The 23,930-nt window shown below is 54.2% G+C and overlaps 2 protein-coding genes across 20 annotated transcripts in view; one reads left to right on the top strand and one right to left on the bottom strand.

Moving 5' to 3' along the window:
* Positions 1-493: 493 nt before the first annotated feature.
* On the bottom strand, positions 494-12,119 carry ARF5 (ADP ribosylation factor 5). Of its 4 annotated transcripts, none has more exons than XM_037889491.2 (7): positions 11,940-12,112; positions 8,559-8,639; positions 6,422-6,531; positions 5,476-5,547; positions 1,749-1,874; positions 1,077-1,163; positions 791-933 (listed from the first exon to the last, which is right to left on the bottom strand). In XM_037889491.2, exons 1-6 carry the CDS (start codon positions 12,004-12,006, stop codon positions 1,077-1,079), a joined length of 543 nt encoding a protein of 180 aa, XP_037745419.1. In that variant the 5' UTR covers positions 12,007-12,112; the 3' UTR covers positions 791-933. The 4 variants fall into 4 exon arrangements, with proteins under 4 accessions (XP_043377806.1, XP_037745418.1, XP_037745419.1 ...); XM_037889492.2 differs by having other exon boundaries at positions 797-933; positions 1,162-1,163; positions 11,940-12,113; XM_043521871.1 differs by having other exon boundaries at positions 494-1,163; positions 11,940-12,119.
* A 1,869-nt stretch (positions 12,120-13,988) lies between these two features.
* Positions 13,989-23,930, top strand: part of GCC1 (GRIP and coiled-coil domain containing 1) — a 62,846-nt gene continuing 52,904 nt past the window's right edge. For 5 of the 16 annotated variants that reach the window (XM_043521770.1, XM_043521767.1, XM_043521779.1 and 2 more), the window contains exon 1: positions 14,394-15,893. In XM_043521770.1, the coding sequence (XP_043377705.1) occupies positions 14,847-15,893 (1,047 nt within the window). In that variant the 5' untranslated portion in view covers positions 14,394-14,846. The other 11 variants (XR_006283563.1, XR_006283566.1, XM_043521798.1 and 8 more) reach the window with 6 other exon arrangements.

The following is a 23,930-nucleotide window of genomic DNA, read 5'->3' as shown; positions in this document are numbered from 1 at the left end:
GCCAAGCACACGCCAACAGGTCGCTGCGTTAAGCTCCTGCTCCGACACATAGCTGGATCCCACCAGCTGTTTCCACATCTGGTGCAGCTGACTGCTTACACCCAGTCCCATCCTGTAGGTTGTCGGTGCCACACCTGGGCAGGTCTCTCAGGAGATGGCCTGAGACACTGGGAGCAACAGTCAGCAATAAACCCTGCTTTGCCAAGCACCCACAGCCCAGAATCCTTGTGGCACCTGCATTCAGAGTGCACCCAGCCCCCTCCTTTCCAAACCAGGGCCAGGCACACAGCATGCTGGGGACTCTAGCTTTCCACTCCAGAGCCCAGGGGCTGAGAGAGGCTTTTGGGCAGGCATCTCTGTACATTTAATCCTCTGGCTTTCCACCCCACAGGGTGGCCCTGCAGCTCCCCATGTTCACCTCCTTAGTCACCCTGACCCTCACACACAAAAGCCGGGACCGTCTGCTGGCGAGAACGAGGTAGGGCACAGGATACAAACTGGTGGAGTTTTATTACTCGATATACAATAGCACATTACACAGTCAGAGTCCCAGCCCTGCCCTGCCCCCAACCCTCCCCAAGAGAAACAATTATAAAGTTCGTGGAGGGATAAAAAGGAGAAACGGTTCTGTTCTGCAGCGTTGGGACGGCCGAAGCAGTTACCTACGGCTTTCCTCGCAAGCTGCCAGTGGAGGTAACTGGAACACAGCCACCCGCTCAGTGCTTAGACACACCCCGCCCCCACCCGCTAGATGCAAGTGAATGCCACTTCCCTCCCTCCCTCCCAACAGGCCCCACTGGGACATGGCGCAGGCTCCACTTCACAAGAACACATGCAGTTGGGTAGGATGGTTAGCATGAAAGTGCCATCTGGGCAGCGGAAGGCAGGAGCACGGCTAGTGCAGGTGCCTGAAGAGTCCTCAAGGTTCAAGTTCTACCAGATAAACACACAAGATCATTTAAGACGAGGTCACAGTGGGGAGGAAAAAAACAACCCAAAAAACTAAACTAAACCCGGCACGGAGATCCCAGGTGGGCACGACACTCGTCTGGACTGTGAGCCGGCTGGCCACCCACCTAGCGCTTGGAGAGCTCGTGCGATAGCCAGTCCAGTCCGTCATAGAGACCAGTGCCCTGGGTTGCACAAGTTGCCTGCACATACCACTGAAAAACAAGGGAAGGGAAGGAAATCAGACAGCAGGCAAGACAACAGCTAATGCCGAGAGGTAGCATTTAGTGGGCCGGAAGCCAAGCACCGCCAAACCCTAATCCCACTTCAGCTTGCGGTGTGACCTGGGTGCCTCAGTTTTGCTCTCTGTAAATTGGGAATCATGATCCCACCCTACTGCACTTGGGAAATGCGGATGGATGGGCTAGTTTGTAACACGCCATATATCATTGTCAGCAAGCAAGGTCTCCAGTTCTCTTCAGCCCTATAGGAGACAATTGCTGGAGAACCCACTGGGGATGGGAAAGGGAAGCAAGACAGAGTTTGGTGCTGATCGGAGAGAGATGCACTGTGCCAGCTAGGGCCAGGCAGAGTGCAAGCTCCAGGCACACCGCTCTGCCAAGTCACCTCGCAATCCTGCAGCAGCCCTTGCGACCCACACTCCAGGCTCCCTGCTCACAGCTCTGCTTCAGCTTCACAGCCCATGAGGCTGAGACAGAGGAGAGGCAATCAGACTACAATCCCTCCCGCAATCTCAGGACTGCCTCTCCTGGCAATCGCGGGACCCTGTATACACTTACGGTTCTGCTGCGGAGTGTCTGCAGGCCCAGCTTGTCTGTCAGCTCGCTCACTGCCATGGCATTGGGCATATCCTGCTTGTTAGCAAACACCAGCAAGACCGCATCCCGCAGCTCATCCTCCTGCAGCTGGAACGGAGGAGGCAAAGCCAGCTTAGCCAAGGCCGAGGGGGAAGGCAGCCTGTGAAACCAGCTGGCTTGCTCCATCACAAGACTCAGCCCGCTCTAGCCTACCGCAGTCTGCTAGGGACCAATCCAGAGTGAGGAGAGGATGCCTCGGTGATAGGGCACTGAACCGGGACACAGGAAATCTGGTTCAATTCCCACCTCTCCCATAGACACCATGGGTCACCTTGGGCAGGACGCTTCTCTCAGTGCTTCAGTTCCCCAGCTGCTCAAATGGGGGTAAACCCTGCCTCCCTCCCCCCATTTTCACCTGTCTTGTGTATTTGACCTGTGAGCTCCGTGGGGCAGGGCGTCTGTGCAGCACACACAGCAGCGGGGCCCTGACCTCACATACAATCAAGTTCTGGGCACAGGACAGAGACAATTACCACGTCACAGCTCTAGCGTGAGGGGCTGACTGCTCCAATTTAAAGCTTTTTCAGCTCACCCAGCCACCTCCTCCTCAACCCTCTGCTGGGGGCCCCCACATCCCTCAGGGTCTGTTCTTGGTCCCCTTCCTCAGCTCCCCTGCGTTTCAGTCATTACCTCTCCATCCCTCCCAGCTTATACAACAGCTCATCCTCACGTCACACCACACCATTCCCCGGGGTAGCCATGGCAAAAACTGAACCCCTCTTTCTCCAGCTCCACTCGAGCATGTTCCTTCCTCCCACCTCCTCAGCTCACACCCAGGCTCTCGGCCTTCTCCCTCTGACAGTGTAAACACCTCTGGCTCCCAAGGCCACTGGGTGCACACAAATGCCATGTAGCCATAAGGCAAATATTCATGTATTCTGCACCCCAGGAAGCTCCCACTGTGGCTAATCTCATTCGGGCCTGCTCCCCAACAAATACACACGCTCGAGCTTTTGCTCTGAACCCGTGCGAGGTTCTCTTGGATTCAGGAGAGAAGGATTTTCTAACGGAATGGCTTTTCTTTAAGTTCAGGTACTAACCAAGCAGCCCACTCCCTCAGTCTATGTGCGTCCTCAGACCTATTTTCATGCTATACGCTACACCTGGAACAGCTCCCTTTTCTTCCACGCACCCTCTCCCTTGGGTTTGCCAGGCAGTGCTCTAGCCACACCCACTCTTCTTTGGAGACCACACTCAGGCAAGTCAGAACCAACCAGCTGCATACGGCACAACACCGAGCTCAGGCACCCTGCATCTTCCTTCCCCCTCGCCTTCGCTGCATGTCTCAATCAGCCTGTGAGCTCATCAGGGATGGGACCAAGTCTCCTCTTTCCCAGGCACCCGCTCTGCCCCAGCCCCTTGTTGTAATGCTTCGAGTGCATATAGTGCTCCTGCCAGATGAACAAAGACACGTAGCAAGGACGGGGCACACTGCGCCAAAGCCCTGCTCCAGAGCGCCTCTGCTGGGTCGGGGCCGGGGGAGTTCAGTGCAGTGTCTGCCGGCCAAAGAGCCTGAAGATTCTGGCGGAGCTCCCACTCCCATCCTGACTCTGCAGCTGCCAAGAAGCCCCAACCCCCCTGCTTCGGGCCTGGGATGTGCCTACGATCAGGCTTGGCCCAAAGGGAATTTCCTTTTCTCACAGTTGAAGAAACGCTGGTTCAGCTGGTCGAGTTGCGGGCATGGTCTCCTGTTGCCCCACGCAGGCCAGAGGGGCCACTGGCACCCAGTTCAGAACAGCAGACACTGGGCAGCTTTTCCGGCTCAGTTTGTTTTCCCAGGGATGGAAGAGTCGAGTCAAGTCAAGTGGGAAGAGAAGAGGGTCTGTGGTTTTAGGGTGAGGGGTGCCTGAAGCCTGCGTTCTCCTGAGACTGGCTCAGTAGTAGGCACACAGCCAGGATGCAGCTCTACAGAAAGGGAGCAGTGCTCCGAAGAAATCACATAGAAAAATGAGCATTAACAGAGAGACCAAGCACTCAAGAGTCCAGGTTTCTCCTGCAATGTTACCTAGGATGTACTGTCCATTCCTGATGGCCTTGTTAACAGGAACGCTATGGGAGTCTATCCACGGGATACACACCAGGCCTGCATTGGAGACCCATTGACCTTTCAGTAGAAATCTTCACTTTTGGAGTTGCCTGACGGAACACCTGGATTCTCAGCCTTAATGCTGCATTCGAGCCAGTTTTTGGTTACTACCCGTGGGCGAGACCTTCCAGAAAAGCTCAGCATTTTGGTGCACACCAGCAGCCAAGTGCTTGTGACACTTGTGATCAGATTTTCAAAGTGAGAGCTGCATGTGTATTTCATCATGGGTGCACATGTAACTGTACGGAATAGATCTCTGTCTTGTGGGGCTTATAATCCAACAGTAGATGAGGGAGTGAGACAGGCAGCAAAGATAGGAATGGAATACTGCTGTAGAGAAGTGGTATTTTAATAAGCAGGTGATCTAGCTGGTTTTTATAGGGGGTCACAGTGGGCATAGGACCCACTGCCCCAGAACAGAGATTACTGGTTGAAATACATACTTTCGATCAGAAAAATGAATTGTATCCCCCTGCAAATGCAGGAGAGGACTGGCAGTTTACAGCTGGAATGGGACACTAATTATCAAGCCCTCTGCACATGAGAAAGTGGTAATGGTTGTACATTTTAGGGGTAGATGAGCTGGCCTTTTTAGCACATTGATAGAATTGCCACATGATAAATGGGTCTACTGGATCTACATGAAGCAGCTTCCCTGTGACACTGATGTTCAACATACGCTGAGGAAGATCAGCTGTGGTGGGAACAGTTCCAAGCTTCCACTTACTTGCAGGCTGCTTTTGACAGCCATTGGTAAGAGACAGCATTTCTAGAAGCCATCCCGTATCGATGCATTCCATGGTTTCCATTAAATATGTCCATTCAACCCACTCAAAGGCCTTCTCTGCATCCAGAGAGAAAACTGGACTGCAGCTAACATAAAGACACTTTCTATACGTGGCTCTGGTTAATTTTGTTTTGTTTTAGTAAATGAGTTTAATGTGTCTCACCTATGGTTTATGGAACATTTCTGGCAGACGCTGGTTTAGTCTAAAGGAATGGCATGGGTAGTGTATGCAATTTTGATTTCTGGAACTAGCTGTTAGCGCATTTCACCCTGTAGAGGTGAACACAGTAAGATAACCAGGGCCCATGTTACAGAGATGCTGAGCACTGAGTTCCTATTGACTTCACGTCTCAGAACCCGAAGAGTCAGAGTGACAGTCACCCATACTGGTGAGTCAATAGACAGCAGGCCTGGCTATGGAAGAAGCAGTATCGTTAAATTTACTCCAAACACAAGGGATTTTGAGGACTGTATAAGTGACCTCTGCATGCACATGTGTCCGTTGCAATAGCATCTAGATTCCTAGTCTTAGGGATAAGCAAATTTGGAAAGCAGGCTCAGCTCGTTTTGAGCTCCTGCTCCACACACGCCAACTTACCTTGAGATATGCTCTAGCAGAGCCTCGGCCACCTGAGATACACATCCTACTAGCCCTGTCAGCTCCTAGGCTTTCACACCAGAAAGATCCCACCTAGTATTCTCCACCTTCCCACCAGTCACCCCAAGCCTGAAAACTTACAGAGACAACACACAGCCTCTCTCCAAACCACACCCACCATCTTCTGTAGCTCATCTGCAGACTCCTGCACTCTCTCTCGGTCATTGCTGTCCACAACAAATATGAGGCCCTGTAGAAGAAAGCAGACAGGCATGAGACAGTTCACACAGCGCAGACACTGATGCCACAGTGAGGGGAACACTACACAAACCCAGAGGAACAAGCCTCTTTCCAACACCATGGAACGGCAACTGAGATCACTGCCAATGTAGCAACCACTTCCCACCCTACCCCCAACCACGTATCTTCTCCAAAGCTATTCTATAGATCAGCAACAAGGGCTTGCATGCGTCTTCATTCAGAAGAAAACCCCACATCTCTTATTGCTGCTTCCACTCGCACAGAGGCCAGGGGGTGGGAAATGCCCTGGGGTAGTTTTCAGAAGCCCCACTTTCAGCATCTCGCTGCACTGAACGAAGGAAGTTACTCATGGATCAGAGCAGAGATGCCTTCCCTGCCTCATTCTGAAAGAGCCTGACTCAGGGTCGGTGTCACTGTGCCAGCTTGGTGCAGTGAAGGTGCAGGCAACTCCCGTAACCCCAATGCATGCTGCTGCGTGGGGGGAGCCAGGAGCTGCCTTCCAGCCAAGCTCCCTGGTTAAATCATCTCAGGAAGAGGACAAACTGCTGGTACCAATGCACAATCAATCCTTATCTCTTTACCAATGAGACACTGCTACTGCCCTTCCCCCACAAGAAGGGAGAGGGATCAGAGGGTCACCCAGAACTGCTGGGAAGGCCAAAGCAACCTAGCTCCTATGACCAGGGCAGGAGCAGCATCCATGGGACTAGGTCCATGTTTCATCCCAGGTTCTTTGCCATGGAAGCAGTTGCTATCTCCTACTCCTATCCAGAGGCAGGCAGGTGAGGGGAGGCCTCAGTGGACCCCTGTACAACAATCACGTCCAGAGGGCTCTTTCCCAGTGCCTCTGCAGCTCCTCCCACCTGTGTGTTCTGGAAGTAGTGTCTCCACAGGGGTCGGATTTTGTCCTGGCCACCTACATCCCAGACGGTGAAGCAGATGTTCTTGTATTCCACCGTCTCAACATTGAATCCTGCAAGGGCGACAGAAGGAGTGAGAGGAGACAGGGTTTAAGAAAAAGCACAAGCGAGTCTCTGCTGAAGATAGTTAATCACCATGGCAGCCTGAAAACTGGCAGACCACAGACATGCACTACAGGAAACACCAGCCGCTGCCGGCAGAGACGCCACAAGATTTCAGGGGATTTTTGAGTTGGGGGAGGGAGGATTCATGGGGTGACAAGTGTCACAGGGGTGTGTTAAGTAAGATGAAGGTGCAGTGCAGCATCCTTCTCCTCCCACCAGCACTTCTGGGGGATGGGTAGTGGATTATCCCCACCCAGACAGCAGAGACATCCACAGCACAATTTCTGCTCTGCAATGGGACTAAAAAAGGCATAGTACAGCTCCACATTACTGTCTGCTCCCTCATTAAGCGGCTTCCCAGCCACTACCAGTAAATTCACCCAGGCTGTGTGGGCCAAGCTGGTGTTCCTTGCAGCTTATGCTTTACTGCTAGCAGAGGATTCTGCATGACAAACTCTGACCTAGCAACCCTAGAACTCGCTAAGCAGTTCTGTCCAGTGGTGCACAAGTCACATCTACCTACTTTGTCTCTCAAGCAGGTAGACAAATACAGATGGTGAGCAGATGTCAAGAACCATCAGATGGAGACATTTTCACACAGCTTCATCTCAGACTAGAATTGCACTAAGGTAACTGCTGTTCAGCTATAATCTGCTTGTCTGCTCACCTCATTTCCCATGATCAGAAATAAGCAACCCACAAGCACCCCCATTCTAAAAATCCACCTAGACAGACATTTACCAGTCAGTAGAGCTCTGCACAGCTAAGAAATACAAGCTCTGCTGGACTCACTGTGAAGGCCAAATCAAGGTCAGACAACGTTTACAGAGTCAGACCCAGCCCTTCCCATGTGACCCAATGGTCCAGCCCAGCAACCCAATCATCTGCTCTTCTAACGTGAACCTGTGCACAGGCCACCATCACTGGCACCTCTAAAGCCACCGCAGACCTGGCAGCTCTCAGCCGTACAAGCATGAGTGACAGCAACATGGGGGTGGAGTGACAGGGAACAAAATACCGGGGGGCCAGTGGGTTGGGACTGAGGGGCATCGGAAGAGCTGTGTATGGGGAGCTCAGGGCTCAGACAGCAGGGGGCTGCAGGCAGTGGAGAATCAGGGGAGCTTGGCAAGGAGCCCAGGACAACGGCAGCAGAGAAATGAGGTCTACTGACAGAGTCCTGTGGGGGCGTTTGCACAGCATCAGCCTCTGCTGTGCCTTGCCCAGGCAAGTCCATCACTTTCAACACTAGTGTCACACAAAATATTTAAAATAAACACCACAGAGATGAACCGACAGGAAGCCTCTTTCTTCTGCTGCAGTCACGCTACCCGTCAGACCAGCTCCTCGTATGCTGGGTCCGAAGCGAGCAGGGCTGAGACAGCAAAACATGGGTGGTTTGGAACATACGGTCAATGAACGCGCTTGCATGCGGTCTGAACTTGTACAGCTGCTCCAACGCAGCCAGTGTGCAGGACCGACCGCCCCAGCTTTGGAGACATCGGGATGGCTCCATTTTATCAGGCGATTGGATTGTCAGCTCTTCAGGCCGGGTCTGTGCAAGGACCTTGGCTTGGGTCTCGCTCGTTGACCTGTTGGGAAGTCTAGCCCCACAAGCGTAGACGACTCTGGGGAGCCGTGGGTACCCCCTCAAGTCAAGCCGGAGCCCAGCAAGGCACATAAGTCTCACTGCAGTTTAAAGGCCCTTCCAGTGACACAGCTCAGCAATGCGACAGGAGCCATCGTGAAACACCCCTGCTGACTTCAGAAACCGTTCTGATTCCAATGCCACGATACAGCCCCAGCTCAGACATGGCCCCCAGCTAACCAGCAAGAGAGCTGCGGGGAAGCACAACCCCACTGCCGACCCAGCCCGAGAGATGGGGGTCACTTTACAAAGCTTGCGAACCTCAGCACATTACCCCTCTCCCAACCTTGGAGGCAAACCAGAGCCGGGGCGCGGCTTTTCGCCACTTACCAATGGTGGGGATGGTGGTGACGATCTCGCCCAGCTTTAGCTTGTACAGGATGGTGGTTTTACCAGCAGCGTCCAAGCCGACTGAAATGGCGAGAGAGAAAGAGGGGAGAGGCCAGTGTCACTTGCCAGCACCTGGCTCCTGCCTAAAGCCCCCATAACCGGTTTCCCTGATGAGTAGGACCACCCCAGTATATAGCACCCCCTCTTTACAGGAGATGATGCAGAGAAGTCTAACAGCTCCAAGGGCCAAGTGTATGCTCCCAGAGGCTCAGACAGAGCCATTCTAGCAAGGCAGCTTTACAAAGGGCTACCAAGTTTACAACCCACAAACCCACCCACGGCCCCTTGTGTACAGCCTACCCCCAAAACAGCCACAAGTCATTCGCTCAGGACAAACAAGTGAGAGGTCTGCCCAGAATAAAACCCACTGCCTTGCCCTGCATTCTGCAGCTTTCAAAGCCTAAATTATCCCAGAGAACACCAAGCAAATCCACACGCTGTGGGGCAGAGATCTAACAGCAGTTTTCCCCTCCGCAAAGCTCTCCGTGGAGATCAGTTTTGAGCACCAGGAGGGGAGAATCAGGTGAGATTCCCAAATGTTCCACTCCCTCCAACACCGCTCTGATCAGTCCTAGGCAGCTGGTATCAGTTGTGGAGGAGTCACTTCAGTCTGCCCTTGACATGATGCCCAGGGCAGGAATTGCTAGCATATGCCAGCTCTGTACATCCCCATTACAGAAAAGCAGATGTCTCTAGAGCCCTGCCTACAAGTGTCATTTCCAGTTCGGGGGCAGAGTCCAGTGCAGGGCAGGACATGCGAGCACCCCTACACTTTAGAGTTTCCCCCTCAGGAAAGACAAGGTGCTTGTCACAGAACAGCTGAATCCTACAGAGACAATAGGAAGCTATGGGGAACTCTTCATCTAGGGAATTCTGCTTCCCTCTTCTCTTCTGCTTGATCTGACCGACACTATAGTCCCAGACTTTACAAGGAGGGTGGTTCAGAAGGGCATTACCCGGGGAGCAGAGTGGCCCAGAGTACCAGCAATAGGCTAAGGAGAGACACACTCCCAAAGCACTGTTCTGATCCGGGCCATGTCAGTATTGGCCAAGAGCCATTACCACTCAACGGCTCTTCTGGGACTCCTATAAGTAGTGAGCTGGGGTCTCTGTCCAGCTTGTCCACCACGCAGAACTACAAACACAAGGTGCCCTGCCTTGCTGGGCCTCGACTGGCTCATGGAGACCGAACACCCCCCAAAGTCAGAAACAGGGGCACAAGCAGGTAGAAAGGAGCTTGCACAGACACTGTCTGGGCTGCACCTCGCATGCAACTGGAGAACTCCGGTCGGCATGCCTGTCAAAAAGCTAGGACCTTCTGCTCATTAAAAGGGGTTAGGGCCCTGCCACTGAGCCGAGGCACCACTGTATCTTGCAGAACCCGCCCCAAAATCCTCCATTATTGTTACTTGTTTACACTGCACCTGGGCTGTGAGATCCTAGCTCGGGTCAAGCCCCTGCTCGGACAGTGTCTGTAAACCCCCTTGCTTTAAGCTGACAGGGTTCACAGGCACCTGTTTGTGTTATGCACGGCGAAGTGACCAGCCAGAAGTGCCTCAGTAAACGCAAACCCAGAAGACCATCAGCATCTTTCGCAGGCAGAGCTTTCGTCTGGGGGCACTTCCCTTCCAACAACGTTTAAAATGCACTAGACGGAGGCTGGGAAACACGCTGGAGGCAACAGTCCCACTGACCCCAGCTCAGTGGTTCATATCCCATCTCTGAACTCCAGCGTGTCTCGAAGACCAGAAGAGTCTGTTGGCTGGAGGTGTCCAGCCGCCACAAGGATAAGTTTATGCTCCAGTGCCCAACCAGAATTACGTTTCAGAGTAAACACCCCGTTTCGGGGACTGACAGTTACGTGGTCCAAGCCCCTCTCCTAGGACAGTCCCAATACTCTCCAGAGCCTTCTCTCAGGGCTGTTGGCTCAGCCAACCCGGACAGGCTCAAGGACATGAGTCTGGCCCTCTTGTCATCAAGGGCTCACCGAGCAGACCCAGAAGTTACAATCTTGAACCCTGTTACCACCTGCAGTGGGATGTGCAGGGACCCTATGCCCACAGCTCCCCATCGCCCAGCCCATGAGTCACTGAAGTTTTTGCTACAGCCCTTTCCATGAGAATTGCTCTGCTGGATGGACTAGCTCTATAAACCCTGCAGCAGAGACCAATGCCCCATAAGGGAACAGGATCCCTCAGTCCTATAGGTCTAAAGGTCCATGGGGGACACGTCTGCACTCCTCCTGGGAGAGGGCAAGAGACAGCGATAACAGTCACCCCAGCGATGCAGGGAGGGCAGGTGCCCATGCCTGGCAGGGCTGCTCAGCCCCACAGGACCAAGGCAGGGCAATTCTCCGGCAGGGACCGATGCTGTCCCCAATTCTCTGGGATAATGGCTAGCGCTTGCAGGGCATGGGCAGGGACCTGGCATCGGGCAAGGGCGGGGCTCCCCATACACTGCTCTGGGAGCAGCAGCCAGCCTGCCTGCCAGCCACAATGCCCATGGCAGGAGGGGCCGGTTACCTGGCCCAGCTACCCCAGAGGGATTGGCCATGGGGGTGAGTTAACATCACTTCCCCCGCCAGCCCTGCAACCCAACCCCACTCCTTTGGGGGGCTCTCCACTCACTCCCATCCCCCAGGGCTCTGCAGCCCACCCCACTTCTTCAGGGGGCACCCTATCCACCCCCCAACCCCTAGAGCCCTGCAGCGAAACCCCTCTGCCCCGGTGGGGACCCTACCCATCCCCCCTGCCCAGGGGCCCTGCGGCCGACCCCACTTTCTCCGGGGGGGACCTTACCCATCCCCCCGCCCCGGGGCCCTGCGGCCCGACCCCTCTTTCTCCGGGGGGGACCCTACCCATCCCCCCGCCCTCCGGGGCCCTGCAGCCCGACACCTCTTTCTCCGGGGGGGACCCTACCCATCCCCCCGCCCCGGGGCCCTGCGGCCCGACCCCTCTTTCTCCGGGGGAGGGGGGGAGAGGGACCCTACCCATCCCCCCGCCCCGGGGCCCTGCGGCCCGACCCCTCTTTCTCCGGGGGAGGGGGGGAGGGGGACCCTACCCATCCCCCCGCCCCGGGGCCCTGCGGCCCGACCCCTCTTTCTCCGGGGGGGGGGGAAAGGGGGACCCTACCCATCCCCCCACCCCGGGGCCCTGCGGCCCGACCCCTCTTTCTCCGGGGGGGGGGGAAAGGGGGACCCTACCCATCCCCCCGCCCCGGGGCCCTGCGGCCCGACCCCTCCCCCGGGGCTCGGCAGCGCGGGGCTATGGGGCGGCAGCCGCCCAGGGGGAGCGGGCTCGGGCCCCCCCGGCCTGGCCTCACCCATGAGAATCCGCATCTGCTTCTTGCCGAAGATCCGAGAGAAGATGGCGGAGACCGTGAGGCCCATGGCGGCGGGAGGGGGAGGCCGCGCTGCGAGCCCCGAGGCTGCCGATACCGCCGCTGCGAGCAGGCCTGGCCGGAACCAGCCGCAGCCCCGCCTCCCGGCCGCCTTAGCCCCGCCTCCTGGCCGAGCCCCGCCTCCCGGCCGCCTTAGCCCCGCCTCCTGGCCGCCTTAGCCCCGCCTCCCGGCCGCCTTAGCCCCGCCTCCCGGCCGCCTTAGCCCCGCCTCCTGGCCGAGCCCCGCCTCCCGGCAGCCTCAGCCCCGCCTCCTGGCCGCCTTAGCCCCGCCTCCCGGCCGAGCCCCGCCTCCCGGCCGCCTCAGCCCCGCCTCCTGGCCGCCTTAGCCCCGCCTCCCGGCAGCCTCAGCCCCGCCTCCTGGCCGAGCCCCGCCTCCTGGCTGCCTCAGCCCCGCCTCCCGGCCGCCTTAGCCCCGCCTCCTGGCCGAGCCCCGCCTCCTGGCTGCCTCAGCCCCGCCTCCCGGCCGCCCCAGCCCCGCCTCCTGGCCGAGCCCCGCCTCCCGGCAGCCTCAGCCCCGCCTCCTGGCCGCCTTAGCCCCGCCTCCTGACCGGCCGAGCCCCGCCTCCCGGCCGCCTTAGCCCCGCCTCCCGGCCGAGCCCCGCCTCCCGGCCGCCTCAGCCCCGCCTCCTGGCCGCCTTAGCCCCGCCTCCTGGCCGGCAGAGCCCCGCCTCCCGGCCGAGCCTTGCCTCCCGGCCACCTCAGCCCCGCCTCCCGGCCGCCTTAGCCCCGCCTCCCGGCCGAGCCCCGCCTCCCGGCCGCCTCAGCCCCGCCTCCTGGCCGGCAGAGCCCCGCCTCCCGGCCGAGCCTTGCCTCCCGGCCACCTCAGCCCCGCCTCCCGGCCGAGCCCCGCCTCCCGGCCGCCTCAGCCCCGCCTCCCGGCCGAGCCCCGCCTCCTGGCTGCCTCAGCCCCGCCTCCCGGCCGAGCCCCGCCTCCTGGCCGCCTTAGCCCCGCCTCCCGGCAGAGCTCCAGCCCCGCCTCCTGGCCGCCTCAGCCCCGCCCCCGCCCGCCTTAGCTCCGCCTCCTGACATGGCCCAGCCCCGCCCACCTCAGCCCCGCCTCCCGGCCGCCTTAGCCCCGCCTCCCGGCCGCCTTAGCCCCGCCTCCCGGCCGCCCCAGCCCCGCCTCCCGGCCGCCCCAGCCCCGCCTCCCGAGCCCCACCTCCCGGCCGCCTCGGCCCCGCCTCCCGGCCGCCTCGGCCCCACCCCCGCCCGCCTTAGCTCCGCCTCCTGACATAGCCCCAGCCCCGCCCACCTTAGCCCCGCCTCCCGGCCGAGCCCCGCCCCGCCTCTTGCCCACCTTAGCCCGGCCCCGCCCACCTTAACCCCGCCTCCTGACACAGCCCCGAGCCCGGCAAGAGCCCGATCCCAGGCGGAAGGAGCCCCGCCCGCGGCCATGGCTCCACCCCCGGGAGCAGGAGCCCTGGCCGCCGCCTTTAGTCAACCCCGCCTCCCGAGAGAGCGCCGCCGCGGGCAGCCTTAGCCCCGCCTCCCGACAGAGACCCCGCCCTTGCAGGACTCGCCCCGCCCCGCGAGCCGGTTAACGAGCGAGAGGCGGGCTCGGTTCCCCTGGGGAGCCGGCGGGAACAAGCCTTGTGCCCGAGAAGGGGGTTCCCTCTGCGGCGAGGCAGCCCCCGCGGCAAGCAAGTCCCTAGAAAGGAAGGAGTCAGGTTCACTTCGGCTTCCCAACGCGTCTACACGGCGCCGCCTGGGGCCCCCCGGGATTGGGTACCCCGGGTCTGCAACAACTGCAGCTTCCCCGCTTGGGCGCGCTGCTCCGGGCCCCCCTCGTGCCGCTAGCGGGGCGCTCACACCACACCCAGCCCCCGCGCCCCCCGCGCCGCCGTGCCCCAGCCCCAGCGACTGACCAAGGGCCCCTGCCCCAGGAGTGCGCCTGCGCACTAGGGCCCGCCGCCGCCGGCCCGCGGGCAGGGGAGTCAGAGTTTATTGCAATCAGCACATGCGCAGTGAGAGACAGCGGCGGAGAGAGCGGAGCGCGCCCTCGCGCCCTCGCAGGAGAACAGGGCCAACAGGCGCATGCGCGTCGACTGTGGACGGGAGCTGTGGGATTGGCGCAGGCGCGGCGAGCGCTGGACGGGGATGACGGGACACGCCTAGCGAGCGCTAGTAGGGATCGGCGCATGAGCAGCGAGCTTCGCCTGGCGAGCAGCGTCCTACGCGCACGCGCTGTGGGAGGAAGCGGTGCGGCACGCGCAGGCGCGAGGCGCGTGAGCCGGGACCCATGGGATACGCGCAGGCGCGAGGGCCGGGAACCATGGGATACGCGCAGGCGTGGTGAGGGTGGGAGGGACTCCGGTGGGGCCGGAGATCCGGGTGAGTGGGAACGCCCTCGCTGGGGTGTGAGGTGGGCCCGGGGCGCGGGAGTGGGCTCCCCCCCCGCCCGTGGCTGCTCCCCAGCCGCCCCCCTGTGACGGTGGGGCCGGGCCGGGCTGGGCGGGGGCCGTAGCGCCCCAGGGCCCGCAGCGCCCCCGCTTACAGAGGGGTGAAGTGAGGCCCGGGGGCTTTGTCGTGGCGTCAGTGACAGAAGTGGGGTCACTCCGGAGCCCCTGAGGTCCCCAGCCCTGCGACGCGCCTGCGCCTGGGGGCCGTTCCCGGGCGCTCCGAGTCTTCCGACGCGTGTGTTTGCGCCCCAGGCTGTCGTGCGGCCCTGGGCTCCTGCTCTGCAGACGTGTTCGCCCATGAGCAGCCTCGTGGCCTCATACCTCTGTTTTAAGACTTGCCGCGGCTATTTATGTCGCCTTCGCTCACGTTTTTTCCTCCCTCTCCTTTCAGGTTGCATGAGCAGCAAAGCTGAACAGCCGCTGAGGAGTCATGGAGAAGTTTGGCATGAACTTTGGGGGTGGTCCTAGTAAAAAAGATCTTCTGGAGACTATTGAAACTCAGAAGAAACAGCTTCTTCAGTACCAGACTCGCTTGAAGGATGTTGTTAGAGCCTACAAGAGCCTGCTCAAGGAGAAGGAAGCCTTGGAAGCTAGCTTAAAAGTGTTGTCTGTGTCTCATGAGACAGACGTTGGCCTGAATGGAGCTCACCTTGCAGACATTGCTAGCTCCAGTGTTTCCTTTGCTGACTCTGCTGATGACAGGAGTTCTGTTCATAGTGAAGACAGCATGGGGACAGCTACAAGTGTGGACACTGCTGCCAGCTTGACCAGTGCCAAGGGTGAACTGGGGACAGAAGATGAGAGAACAGCAGCTGGGGCCTCCCTTCTGAAATCGGAGGAGGCAAGTGGGTCAGAGAGCGGCGTCAGCACTGGCAGTGGGGATGTGCCAGTCGCTGCTAATGAGGCTGACAAAAGAGTGCTCCAGCTGAAGACTCAGCTGGCCACCTTGACCAGCTCCCTGGCTACAGTCACCCAGGAGAAATCCCGCATGGAAGCCTCGTACCTAGCAGACAAGAAAAAAATGAAGCAGGACCTGGATGAGGCCAGTAAAAAGGCTGAAGAAGACAGGAGCAAGTTGGAGGCAGAAATGAAGTGTGTCCAGGAACAGCTGGCAGAAACCAAAGCTCGTCTAATCACACAGCAACATGACCGGGCCCAGGAACAGAGTGACCATGCCGTTATGCTGCGGGAGCTACAGAAGCTGCTGCAAAGTGAGAGGACCTTGCGCCAGGATGTGGAGCTAAAGCTGGAGGAGACCAGGGAAGCACTGGCTGGAAGGGTGTATGTGGCTGACCGTGTGGAAGAATCTGAACTGCAAACCAAGCAGCTGAGCAGGGTGGTGGAGGAGCTGAAGAGAGAACTGCAGGCTGTGCAGGAAGAGAACAGCAAGCCAGATCCCCGGCTGCAGGAGCTTCAGGATGAGATTGCCAGCCTCAAGAGTCACTTTCAAGCACAGCTGCTGCAAGAGATGAGAAAGGTAATTCTCTGTTTGTACACCAGGGTGCACTAGCCAACATGTTGTATAGGAAGAGAGCAGTAGTGAGTACACAGAGATTTGTAGTGAGTTTGGGTTGACATAAATCCTGCATCTTCATAGGATCATAAATAAGAGAGATTAAAAAAAAATCTACTGTTCCACTAGAAGGAATAACTTCTTAATAAGGATGCAAACTGCCATGCTTCAGGGCAAAAGTCAACCAGTAACCACTGGGAGTAGGAAGAAACTTCTTTTATGAACAGGTATGCCATGATTGTCCATTATAGAGTTTCTTACACCACCTTCTGAAGCATGTTATCCTGGCCACTGTCGGAGACCAGATATTGGAGTGGATAGAGCACTGTTCTGAGCCATTGTGGCAGTTCCTATGATTTTACCTTTGTAAAACTTTTTAAGAGCCTGCGGTGAAAGAGCAGTGTAAATTGAAATTATTATAGAAATAATTTTAATGTAGTGTTTTGTAAATCAACAGAAAATGGATGCTGAGGTAAATAACTCAGTAAGATGAGGTGAAATGAGAAGGGCTTTTAGCCCTCCAGCTTCAGGGGCTGAGCTGGTCACCAGCTGGGGTCATGAAAAAATCTTTCCTCTTTTCCTGGAGGAATGAGATGCATTTTTGACAGTTTCACACCTTCCTTGGCAGCCAGATATCAGACTACAAGGACCATTGTCTGTTCCATTGAGAAAGATCTTATGCTGCCATTGGCAATTGTTCCTCAATGTTGGTGGGAGCAACATGAAACTGGTGTGTCTTGTGCTGTCCTTGTAAGTGTCATGATATTCTTGGGGAAGCTCTGCTGTTGAGGTCCTTCATGATCACTCTCTGTGAAGTTTGGCCTGCTGGGTCGGGGGGGGGTGGGGGCGGTAAACAACAGGGCAAAAGCCTCTCATATGCAGGTGGAGAGAGAGAAGGGCAGAAACCAGGGATATGGAGGAAGAGAGTGATGAGTAGGTGAACCCAGATTAAAGAGAATAGAAATCATCTCCAGTAATTGGATTTGCTGCTAAAAGAATTCCAGAATAAAATCTCCAACTCCTCCTGTTAACATTCCAGAATTCTTTCTTCCCCTCTGGATTTGGAAATGTCTAGAAAATTCCTTCCACCAGATAACACATGGGCATTAATTTCATTTTATCTCTGGTCTCACACTCCTCTGTGGGCTTGTCCTTGGAAAATGGCCTCTAACGAGAGGATTTCCCAGGGGAGTCTAACTAGTGGAGAAGATTACTTGAATTTGGCTGTGATACTAGCTCCACAATATGCTGCAGTTGTACCCAGTGCAGTTAGGAGTACTGCACCCTTTAGAGTACACACAGGTTTTAAGAAATCCCATAAGAAAAACAAGGCCTTAAGTGCTGGCATGCCTCTCCTTGCCAGTGCTAGTGTGGCATAGCAGCACTTCTTGCTTGAGAATGGGGAATGCAAATAGAAAATTGTTTTTCATTTGATCCTTTGTTTATTTATCCTTTAAATATGGGCCAGACTAGCTGTGTAATGGCCCAGAATTGATTGTGAGAGGGGAAGGATGGCCTGGTGGTTAGGGTGCTGGCCTGGGATTCAGGAGACCAAGGTTAATTCCTGCCACAAATTTCCAGTATAAAACAAAACAGAAGTGTAACCTGTCTGTGCTCCTTTTGTTTCCAGACTGCACAGGCAGAAGAGCAGCTCCATCAGCATGCCCAGATGGAGGAGCGTCGAGTGGCCAGCTTGGAGAGCCAGGTCTCTGAGGTGTCAGAGCTGCTTGGCACTTATGAAAAAGCCAAACAAAAAGACCAAATGACTATTCAGAAATTAAAGGACCGCATTGTGCAGCTAGACCTGGAAAACAAGACTCTGGCCATCGCTGCTTCCAGCCGATCCCCAGTGGACATTCACACTGAGGAAGCCAGCCTGGATGTTAATGTTCTGAAAGACAAAATGGAGAAGCTGAAGAAGCTGCTGCAGATGGCAGCCAAGAAGAGCCAGCCCACCCTGGACATAGAGAAGCTCTGTGAGTTGGAGCTGCCAAAGGGCACTGAGGCTGGGGATGGGGAGAAGGCTACTGCTCTGTATTACCAGCAAGAGCTGAAGCAACTGAAGGAGGAATTTGAAAGGTACAAGATGAGAGCACAAGTGGTCCTCAAGAATAAGTCAGCCAAAGATGTCAACTTCGCCAAAGAGCTAGAGGACACCCAGGAACAGTTGGCTGAGCTGAAGGAGAAATACATTGCACTTCGGCTCTCCTGTGAAGAGATGGAGAAGCAACACAAGCAAGAAATGGAAGCCAAGAAGCAAGAGGTGTCTCACCTGCAGCAGGTCCACAGGCAGGACCTAGAGAAATGCGGGCTGGATTACAGGGAAAGGGCACTAAAGCTGGAGGAAGAGATGCACAAGCAGCGGGACAGAGCACTGGCTGTGCTGTCAGAAAAGGACCAAGAGCTGGAGCAGTTGAGGTCTCTAGCCATACCTTATGGGCTTCAAGGATCCAAAAATTACCTAGCACCAGGGAGTGACATTAGCAGTGATGATTTAATGGGTGCAATCTCTTCTGAGAACCTCACCCAGGCTCTGCATCTTGCTGCCGCCAATGAGCCCACTTTCTTTCTGTATGCAGAGCAGCTGGCCCGGAAAGAGGTAGAAATTGTATCCTTAAGGAAGCAGAAGCACAAACTGGAGAAGGAAGTTCACCAGCTCCAGGAGAGACTTTTGGTTGAGGAAGAGAAGCATAGGGAAGAGGTATCCACCCTTCAAGACCATATCCAGAAGAACTTAAGGGATAAGAGCAGAGAGGGAGCCAACCTGGAATATCTCAAGAACATTGTCTATCGGTTCTTGACCTTGCCAGACTCACTGGGCCGTCAGCAGACTCTAACTGCCATATTGACTATACTGCACTTCAGTCCAGAGGAGAAGCAGGTTATTATGAGACATTCAGCCAACAGCAGTTGGTGGCTTTCTGGGAAGAGATGAGAACCCAGGTCCTGCTCATAACTACTTTACTTTTACAGTGACATGTTCCTGTTTTCTAACTATAAGAAGAACTAACCATCCGTCCCAGGACCTCTGCACTTAATTATTTGTGTCCATCATATGTCAAGGGCACAGGAGCCTTCAGCAAAGTACTGAGCTTTTAGACTAATGCAATTAGCGCTAGGCCACAAAACAAATTGTCATCTCAGTAATTCCACAACTTTCTGTGCCATAAGAATTCACTCTGGGTTAAGACTACATAAAAGGAGGTCCCCACTGAGGACATCAGTATTTTTTTTAATCAAATGTTCCTTTTTTTTAACCTGTCAAGTATAGAGTGGGGAAAACTTACTAAGTTAGGTCACTTGCTTGCGTCTTAAAACTCCAAATGGGCTCATGTCCTAAAAATAAAAGGAAAAACACTTAACAGATTGGGCAACACTGTGATGTAATCACTTCGCATTTTAAAAAACCCTGAAAACCAGGGAGAGATGAGTCTTAATGACCAGCTACTATCCAGATATAAGAAAGTCCTCAGAGACTTCCTGAAGGCTGCTAGTGAGTATGTGCACCAGCCAAATTTACACGAGAAAGCAGAATAGCTCCTCAGATTGCTTGGAACAGTGCTAGACATTGGAGAGAGCTAAATTCTATTGGGGTAAAAGTACACCTAAAAAAAATTTCTTACTCCAGATTGGGAATTTTCCACGTACCAACGTGGTCACTTATTAAGCATGAGCGTAGGAGGAGAAGCATATGGTGGTATGTTGGGGAGAATTGCTTTGCCAGTTGTTTGATCCAAAGGGCTGAGTAGTGGCTCCATGCCATTTCTAAAACAAAAAGGACAAAGTACCCATCTCATCAAGTTAGATCTGAGTTTTCTAACCTTCTTGGGCAAAGGGGAATCCAGTGTTAAATGTGTTAGATCCCAGGAAGGTGGTGATGAAAGCCTGGGATTGCAATGGCAAGCTGACCTCCAGCAACCATTTTTAGGCTTTATGGGGCTTGTCCAACATCCTGGATATTCTTAAACCTAGCCTGTTGTTCAGAATTTTTGAGGGGGAGCACAACTATTGAAGAAGTTGGAAGAAGCAGTGAAAGGTGTGGGGAAAAACAGTCTGTTGAGCAGAGAGAGCCCAATAGCTTACTGGGGAAATATGGTTTCAGTAAAGTACCTGTGTGTGTGTGTGTGTGTGTGTATGAGGGCTTGGCCCACTATCACTTTAATCCGGAAGTTCTGCCAAAATTTCGCCAGGATTAAATGAGATAGTTTGAAATACCATTCTTCGGTGGACCACTGCAAATATAGCACTGGAAACAATGGCATTACTATTCTTTCTGGCTGTGCCCAGGAGCCCTTCGGCAAGACTGATGGCTGCTACACCGCGCAATGTAAGGCTTTGACTCACCTGAGAAGACAGTAGCACTACTCATTTCAGTAAGGGCTGCAGGACTGGCCTCTAACACAAGCCAGGCAGGGAAAGGGCTGGGCAGAAGATCGATCAGGCTGTGGGTTCTGAGTATTGGAGTCTGCTGGCTGGGTGAGAAGGCTAGTCTGATGTGAAGTGTATGTGTACCATTGCTTCCTCATGTACATCTCTGCACCTTCTGATCCCATTTGTGTTATATAACATGCACCAGCCTAGAGCTGCAACACCGCCGAGGGGGCTGGGTCCTGGTCTGTCCTGTCTGTGGAAAACACCCGTCTTTCTGGATTGCTATGGAAGGTGGAGTGTGAGTGTGCAAAAACCCCTGCTTTCCATGGTGCATATCCAGTGGGAATCTGACCCAGTCCTTTTTCCTTGCCTGAGTGTGCTGTAGAGGCTGAGCTATTGAAAGGGACAACCTTGGGTCTCACTTGGGAGTAAGGGACAACTGCCCTGTGGCTGGCCTGGTCGGGAAGTAGAATCCTCTTCACCTGCAAGTCCCACATTGTCAAGCCTGTATTTCTCTGTGCTGAACTAGCAGGGGAGCAGATTGCTCTAGCCCCATCTCTCCTCATTCTCCTCTGCCCACCCCTGGCAATGGATACCGACGTGACAGGGCTCAAGCTTTCAACCAGTTCTCTTTCCTTTTCCTGTGAGTAACTTTGCCTTTCTGGGGAGAAAGCATAGAGGCTGTCTGAGTACCCAAATGTATGAAGCTAACCCTTTCCTTTCCATAGTGCATTGGCACACCCAGACCACAAGGCGGCACCCTCTAGTCTGTGTTTGTAACCCAGCTAAAATTATAGTTTCTCTTCCCATCATTCAGCTTTGAATTTAACCACTGATGTCCCTGTTCTATAGGTATATCAAAGCCTGTCTCAGTTTACACACAGACCTGGGGTATAATTATTGGCCTCAAATGCTGAATCATTTTACTGAGTTTTGATCAGGTTACACAAGAGTCAGTCTTGAGAGTCAGGGATTAGGGGCCTGTTCCCAGATCAATACTGGGATCCGACTCTCCTATCTCACAGGAGTGTTTGTAAGCACTTGGACGTCCCCAGCCGAGGCCGTGTGAGTGTAAAACACTGGCTTGGTTATAAACAACTCCCAACAAGCTGGCCCTAGGGTGCCAGGGCTCTGTGGCAGCCTCATTTAAATTTAAAAATGGAGGGTTTTAACAATTTAAATACAAACATTATGAATCTGTTTAGTAAGTACCCACCTGCAAAACTGTGAGGAGGGAGTTTGGGCCTGTGATAATCACGCTTGCTGGATCTTTTGCTAAAATGCTCAGTAGTAAAATAGGATTGACGTTTAAACTCCCATTACGTTTTGGCATCACCAGCACCACATTGAAACGAACAGGGCAGTTCACACCTTTCAGAGCCGCTGTTGGAGGCTGTTTGCAGACTCTGGAACCCAGCACTGTACTGGTTACGCTCAGTTCTCGTTTTCAGGGTTCTCTCACCCAGGTGGGCAAGAAATTTTTTTGTTTTTAATGACAGCTGAGGTTTAATGACCCAGTTTTGCAGCCACAGAAGAGACAGGGACCTGTTTGTAAGCACATTTGACCTTGTTTTAAGCTTCCTTCCTGGTACTTTGTCATGTGGTGTTCCTGCTCGGGTTCCATTCCACTTGTGAGCCCTGGAACTGGGTTCGGAAATAGATGATTTAATCAGCTGGAGTTGTGATGCTCTGCAGCCTTGGGGAAGACTTCTTTCCTTGGCACACAACCTGTGCAGTGCTGCAAGGATGTGTTGCTGAATATCTATGCCGTCATGCTTGCTCTTGCAGGCTGGCAGCACGAGGGAGCAACCCTTAATGCTTCCAGGCCACAGTTGCCAAGTGGACTCAGTTGCGTCAGCATGATGGGCTGTTTGCTCGGGTGCTGAAGAAGAAAGTGTTCTTTGCTCTGCTAGGGCTCCTAAGCACTTTCGTTGGAATCAGCACAATGCTGCATTGTGATCTTCCTTGAGGAAGTGACTCTAACCAGGCCCATGCGTTATGCAGGGCTTTCCAGCCACGGACATATGGGAGCAGTGTCTCAGCAAAGATTTCTTGGGAGCAAAAGCTTTGAGTGACAGCTGTAACTGGAGAGTGGGGGAGTTATGGAGAGCATGAGAAGTGAAATTTAATAGCGTCCTGTACATAGTGTTTTACACTTTCAAAGTGCTGTGCAAGCAACCCATCTCCTCCATGGTAATTGGTTGTGATAAATTGTATAGTCAGTTGCTTGACCACACTTTGTTATTTTGTTTGAAATATACTTGAGACCAAAGAATCAAGGTCAGTCGGGTTTATTGATGCAATACACGAAAAATTTGTATACAGTACCAGTCTCCAAAGAGCGGTTGCATGCAGTGATGGTACCTCATCTTATGCAGAAGTTGTGCTCCCCAAGTTACAGGTTTCAGTTGCTGCTATTTACATGATTTTACAAGTTATCCATTGCTTTACGTCACTGAAGTCCAACCCATCAGCTTGTTCCAGTTCCCTAACTTGTTGTTCTGTTCCTTCCTTAGCTTTGTTCTGGACATTAGCATTCCTTGTACTGATCCATGAAGGTCCTTCCGTAGCTTGTACCATGACAGGGAATGAATGTGTCTTGATTTTGACAAGTTTCCTATCTGCTTGTGCGAAATGCTGACTTCAGCACATTCCCAGTATTATGCGATCCTTAGCATAAGTGAACAGGATTATGGTATAGACCAGGTTAAGTTCTATCACTATTACATTATTGGTGCTTTGTGTATTATATATATATATACACACACACATTAACACCATATACAATATGTATATATGGTGCAGATAATACATATTATGAATATGATATATATTTGTATGCTAACCGGCATATATTAGTCAACATCGGGCTGGCCAGTGAATAACAGATGCAGGCAAATTGCTGTTGTGGTGATCCCTTTGCCAACCCCAAAGGGAAGCACCCTGACTGGGTGACCCATAAGGATCTCTCCATTCCATTTCAGAAACTGACTATTAAATGGAAAACCTCAGTGCTCAGCTGCCATTTGCTCCCCCAGCAAACTTACAGAAAAAACGAAAATTCCACAGGCAGATTCTGTGCCTGCTGGAAACCTTGGAAAGGGACCAAAAAACCAAGGAGTAAACACTTCATCAGATGGTGCCAGGAGAAGAGGGGCTGGGTACCTACACTTCGTTGGATGTTGGGCTGCTGGGAACATAAGTGGAAAGGATGGGGACTGAGTGAGTTTCTTCAATAAAGTGTGGGATCAAACTTTTGCTATTGTGCTGAAGTCTAGTGGAGTCGCTCCAGGTCGCTAGCAGTGTAATAGGGAGCAGAATTTGGCCTTGTGTGTCTCATCTCTCTAAGAAGTGCAGGTGGTTACTGCTATGGACCCTGGTGAGAGGTCTAAAGGAGGAGTCAGTTTCTCCTACGCTCCGTGGTCCCACTTTGGCCAACCTTCCGTTGAGTAGCACCTTTGAAACCAATGGGACTATTCACAAAGTAAGGTTCTACTCCGCATGTTGGGCAGAATAAGCGCAGAATTAGAATGGACGAGGGTGGTCTCCAAGCTGGCAATTTTACTGCTGTGGCTGCCACTGACCAGAGCCATTCTGACCGTCACTGAGCTTACTCCTATGGGTGTGTTT

The sequence above is a fragment of the Chelonia mydas genome, chromosome 1, assembly GCF_015237465.2.
Source record: "Chelonia mydas isolate rCheMyd1 chromosome 1, rCheMyd1.pri.v2, whole genome shotgun sequence".
Classification (NCBI taxonomy): domain Eukaryota; kingdom Metazoa; phylum Chordata; order Testudines; family Cheloniidae; genus Chelonia; species Chelonia mydas.
Note: the sequence above shows the minus strand (reverse complement) of the source record. Positions and strands in the feature narration are given on the sequence as shown.

Excerpts from the sequence above, each read along its gene's own strand:
- ARF5 (XM_037889490.2), bottom strand. The coding sequence starts at position 12,006 with ATGGGCCTCACGGTCTCCGCCATCTTCTCTCGGATCTTCGGCAAGAAG. Across the intron at positions 8,640-11,939 it reads GCAGATGCGGATTCTCATGG|TCGGCTTGGACGCTGCTGGT; the intron begins GTGAGGCCAGGC and ends TCGCCATTTCAG. Across the intron at positions 5,548-6,421 it reads ACTACTTCCAGAACACACAG|GGCCTCATATTTGTTGTGGA; the intron begins GTGGGAGGAGCT and ends TTTCTTCTACAG.